Source organism: Sinocyclocheilus rhinocerous, unplaced genomic scaffold (genome assembly GCF_001515625.1).
Source record: "Sinocyclocheilus rhinocerous isolate Xijiao unplaced genomic scaffold, SAMN03320098_v1.1 scaffold2046, whole genome shotgun sequence".
In the NCBI taxonomy this organism is placed as follows: domain Eukaryota; kingdom Metazoa; phylum Chordata; class Actinopteri; order Cypriniformes; family Cyprinidae; genus Sinocyclocheilus; species Sinocyclocheilus rhinocerous.
Genome location: NW_015639535.1, coordinates 178686 through 184019, shown reverse-complemented (window position 1 = coordinate 184019; position 5334 = coordinate 178686). Strand labels below are relative to the sequence as shown.

The following is a 5334-nucleotide window of genomic DNA, read 5'->3' as shown; positions in this document are numbered from 1 at the left end:
TAAGAACAAAAAAATTTATGTATACAAATATGGCTTCAAGCTTCCCATATATGAATTAATAATAAGTGATACTGTATATATTTTAATAATTACATAAAGTAACAGTTGGCTCCAAAATAAAAACACTGTAATTTCTCATTGTCAGGTCTTTCCAAAATGGAATAACATTTAATCTGTGAAACACAAGAATGAGTGGATGGTGATTATCATTGTCCAGCTCCAAAAAAAAAAAGAAAGTAATCAATTTGTGATTCATGTGCGTTATTCAAAGTCTTCTGAATCAATTTGATTGTTTACATGAAAAACAGACTGTAATTTAAATTGTATTTTCTCAAAATCTTGTCCTCTTTAGTATGAATCTGGCTCTCATGAGAAAATGTTTTATTTATGTTCAGACTCAAAATGGCAAACAATATAAAAAACCTTAAGTTGTTTTGTACTTTGATCAACTTTATTTTTCCCAACACAATTACACATTTCAGAACTTAAACACCAGAAAGCAAAGACATTACTATTCATCTTCCTCATCTTCAGCATCCATACAGCTTGTTGATCCTCAGGATGTCGGTGTTGGACATTCCCTGCCTCTGTCCGATTTCCACCGTCTCATCAGGAATGGGAGTGATGGTTTCCAGCTCGGGCTGGATGGAGAAGGCTGTTCTTCCATAGTGCATGATGGAGCCGTAGTCGTATGGAGTCTTTTGGTTGTTGGTGTTTTGTTTCTGGAAGTTGTAGGCCATATCAGGAGACATGTTCTCCCAGTTGATCTTGACGTACTCATCACGATCGCTCCTGGTTTGCTCGTGGTAGAAGCCCAGGGCATGATTGAGCTCATGCTGAACGATGCCGTGATACACACAGCCTTGCCTGTTGAGGGAGACCACCTGCTTGCCACCAGTTCTGCCAAGAGAAGAGTAGCACCTGAGAGGAGAGAGGAAGTAATAGGGTTAAATTATTATTTATTTTTTTGGTCCTTTGGACTAAGGACTGATAAATATTTCTTGTTGAAACTGTATGATTGTTCTCACCCATCTTTGTTCTCAATACTGATGTAGTCGCTCTGAGTTGATCTGGCCACAAAGCGGATGCAGGTTTTGGAGTGAAAAGTGGACATGGCATTTGCGATAACTAATTTGTTATTATAGGCTGTAAACAAAAAGGCCCACATATTTAAAATGAGGTCTACATGAATCATAGATATGTTCAATGAATGAAGGACATCCACTCACCATTATTGGACTCCAAAATCCTTGTAGTGATATCCAGAGGTTCAGGCTCTGACACAAACACTCCTTCAAACCTTTCATCCTGGAGGCAGAAACAGAGATGTTTAAAATGCACATTTGGAGGAACCTTGATTGTTTAGGGAGAGACTAGACAGGATCTTACTGTGAGAGTAGATGCCTGTGAGATGCCAAACAGCAGCAGCAGAATGGAGAGGGAGGCTCTTGTGTCCATGTCATCTCAGTGTGTAGAGATGTTCAGGATGCTCCTGTGCTGAGTTTTAGTGTCTCTGTGCTGTCAGACCTGGACTTTATATTCACCTGAGCAGGTGGGACTTCCGGGGGATTATGGGTAAGGTTTTAGTGTCCAGAGACTAATGTGCGTAACTACTAGGTGAAATAAATAGGTGAACAAATAGGTAGCTAATAGGTGAAATTTGCAACCTGGTCTCATGGCAAAAACGTACCCGGGGGCACATTTTCGCGAGACGCGAAATACGTACCAATAAGTACATATCACTGCAGTTTCCAAAAGAAATGAACACTAGAGGCAGTAAAACTCCGACACCTTTTATTCCTTTTCACACACATTTACAGAGTTTCGATTAATAAAGCGTAATTTTCGCACAATTACTTGAAGAATATCATGTTATGACTTCAAAACAATTTTAATATGCTGGGAGATTTGAAAACTGGTGCTTTTGAACTTTAGCACCGCACATATCCAGCTTCATATCAATGGGTTTTCATCGACGGTAGGTTTGTTCGGTAGCTCACAGAGTACGGAGACGTACTTGAGAGGCGAGGAGCTCCGGTTCGAATCTTGTGTAACTACGGTTCGACAAAACTGCTCAAATCTGCATATAAGTAAGTTCAAATGACACAGTTGCATCAACATATGCATTTTTATATTAGTTTTGCATTTGTTAACACTATCGGGTAGGTTTAGGGTTGGGTATGGTGTAGGGCATATTTCCAACACGATAGAGCATTAACTTTTAGCGACAGTCCCTGGATATTTGAATTCTGAACCGCCGCAATACGTACCTGAACCAACGTAATAAAAACACAGCAATACGTACCTATATCCACGTAATAAAAACGTGCCAGAGTTCACGTATTGAACCCGTGTTTTAGCGCCACTCAGTGGACATTTCTCTTTGAAACTGTGGCGAAACGTGCAGTAAGGTACGTAAAAACGGTGTTGCAGAAAAGCACCCAGAGATACGTATTTTTATGAGACTGGGTTGGAAATTTCTGACCTTGCTTATTACTCGAAATCCATGCAGAAACAGGAAATACTCTGACCATTAAGTTATTTACTGGTAACATTTAAGTGGACATGCTGTAGCTTTTGCTTTCTTAGTGTGCCAAAACAGTAGCTTACTGTACAGAAAGAGTCCCCAGAACTTTAAGCATTGAAAAACAAAACTTTTTTAGTCAGTTGTTGGGATCCTTTGTAATAATTGGACTAATAATATTATGTAATAATCATCAGTGCATTGATAGTTTCTCATTGTTGGCTCTTGTTGTTCTTCAGATGATCACTTCAGATTTTTGTTGATCTAAACTAAATACTCTGACAGTTTAGTGATTTGAAAGTTCTGTTTCTTGAGGTAGACTTTCCATTACTGTCAGTTGTACTTGACTTCTCTAGATTGGAGATATGTCTGAATAATACTTAGTTTCACAAAAGGCTGGTGGAGAAAGAGTTGGTATTGTAAAAAATATTATTGCTCAAGTTGACAGTTCTATAGTATGAGTGTGGGTGCCTTTAAAAGGTGTCTCAGTCCAACAAAGGTCTTACTATGAAATTACTAGAGCTGTATAATTTCCAACTATGATTGCATATTAAGTACATTTTTTAATGATAATTCTGGGAAGACTGTATATTGTGACACTTCAAGCTTTGTAGAAACATCCCTGTACTCCACTGTTTTGATGCACTTAAAATCCATGGAAACTTCAGAATCAGAAAGAGCTTTATTGCCAAGTGTGCTTACACACACGGTGACAGAAGCTTCCAGTGCACAGACAGGGTGACAAGTGACAAGAAACAACAAAATAAAAACAAGTGACATAAAAATAAGTATGAAAAACAATATGCAATAAAGACCATATATTGTATGTACATATGTTCTATAAACAAATTATGCAAGGGAATGTTGATTTTAGTGGATTAGTTAAACAAATGTAGGAACCATTTCTGATTCTGTGCGTTTTTGGACTAACAGGCGAGGTCAGAGTTTCCTCCCTTTAGTTACACACATTAGTCTCTGGACACTAAAACCCTACCCATAATCCCCCAGCAGACCCACCTACTCAGGTGAATATAAAGTCCAGGTCTGACAGCACAGAGACACCAAAGCTCAGCACAGGAGCATCCTGAACATCTCTACACACTGAGACGACATGGACACAAGAGCCTCCCTCTCCATTCTGCTGCTGCTGTTTGGCGTCTCACAGGCGTCTCCTCTCATGGTAAGATCCGGTCTCTCCCTAAACAATCAAGGTTCCTCAAATTAGCCATTTTAAACATCTCTGTTTCTGTCACCAGGATGAAAGGCTTGAAGGAGTGTTTGTGTCAGAGCCTGAAGCTGTGGACATCACTACAAGGATTTTGGAGTCCAACAATGGTCAGGCACCTTGTAGATTTCTGTGAAGTCAGCAATGGGTTTCAAAAAATAGTGTTAAAATGTGGTCAAGATTATAAATATGTCCAGTTATTTCATCAGTATGTTTCTCTTTAAATGCAGGATCTTCTGAAGTCTTGATTGAAGGAGATCTGGTGTTTCCCAAAACCAGAAATGCTCTCTACTGCTTTAACAACAACTGTTTCTGGAAGAAAAACTCTAACAACATAGTGGAGATCCCTTACATAGTGAGCGGTGAATTCTGTGAGTGAATCTCCTTCAATCATCGATCAAATCATTGAACACATTCATGAAGATGTCATTTTAAACCATTGCCACTTACATTTGCAGCTTATTATGACAGATCAGTGATTGCAAATGCCATGTCCACCTTTCACTCCAAAACCTGCATCCGCTTTGTGGCCAGATCAACTCAGAGCGACTACATCAGTATTGAGAACAAAGATGGGTAAGAACAATCATACCTTCTGGACTTGTGTTTTACAACACAATTTTAAATCAGGTTGATATTGTATAACATCTCTTGTTTCTCTCCTCTCAGGTGCTACTCTTCTCTTGGCAGAACTGGTGGCAAGCAGGTGGTCTCCCTCAACAGGCAAGGCTGTGTGTATCACGGCATCGTTCAGCATGAGCTCAATCATGCCCTGGGCTTCTACCACGAGCAAACCAGGAGCGATCGTGATGAGTACGTCAAGATCAACTGGGAGAACATGTCTCCTGATATGGCCTACAACTTCCAGAAACAAAGCACCAACAACCAAAACACTCCATACGACTACGGCTCCATCATGCACTATGGAAGAACAGCCTTCTCCATCCAGCCCGAGCTGGAAACCATCACTCCCATTCCTGATGAGACGGTGGAAATCGGACAGAGGCAGGGAATGTCCAACACCGACATCCTGAGGATCAACAAGCTGTATGGATGCTGAAGATGAGGAATAATTGAATATGTATCATGGGTCTTTGCTTTCTGGTGGTGTTCAAATTTGTAATTGTGTTGGGAAAAATAAAGTTAAAGTACAAAGCAACTTAATTTTATATTGTTTGTGGTTTTTATTAATGAGCTGGTTATTATTACATCATAAAGCTGTTTATTTTGCAATAATAACAGGTCCCACTTATACATGGCTACTTAAAAAAACGGACATGAAATACTGAACTGAGACAAATATTAAAGGGGACCTAACACACACAATTTCACCCAATTTCATATTAATCTTGATTACCTATAGAGTAGTACTGCATCCTTCATATCTCCAAAAAGTCTTTAGTTTTATCATATTTATAAAAGAAAGATACAGCTTTACGATTCTCTCCGAAAACAGCCGAGCTCCTGGAGGCGTGCCGTGGGCGGAGCTAAAGCGTGACGAGCACTTGCCCGATAGCCAACAAAACACAGACATTTGATCCCGTTTCACTTACCATCTGCAGTTCTGAATCATGACCGTGATCTT

The 5334-nt window shown here is 39.6% G+C and overlaps 2 protein-coding genes across 2 annotated transcripts; one reads left to right on the top strand and one right to left on the bottom strand.

The window, feature by feature from the left end:
* Nucleotides 1–530: 530 nt before the first annotated feature.
* Nucleotides 531–1458, bottom strand: LOC107751483 (high choriolytic enzyme 1-like). The gene is made up of 4 exons (XM_016567224.1): nt 1390–1458; nt 1230–1308; nt 1029–1182; nt 531–921 (listed from the first exon to the last, which is right to left on the bottom strand). The coding sequence occupies exons 1-4, from the start codon at nt 1456–1458 to the stop codon at nt 531–533; spliced, it is 693 nt and encodes a 230-aa protein (XP_016422710.1).
* Nucleotides 1459–3635: 2177 nt separating this feature from the next.
* On the top strand, nt 3636–4809 carry LOC107751463 (high choriolytic enzyme 1-like). The gene is made up of 5 exons (XM_016567210.1): nt 3636–3704; nt 3781–3859; nt 3980–4120; nt 4208–4325; nt 4419–4809. The coding sequence occupies exons 1-5, from the start codon at nt 3636–3638 to the stop codon at nt 4807–4809; spliced, it is 798 nt and encodes a 265-aa protein (XP_016422696.1).
* The last annotated feature ends 525 nt before the right edge of the window (nt 4810–5334 follow it).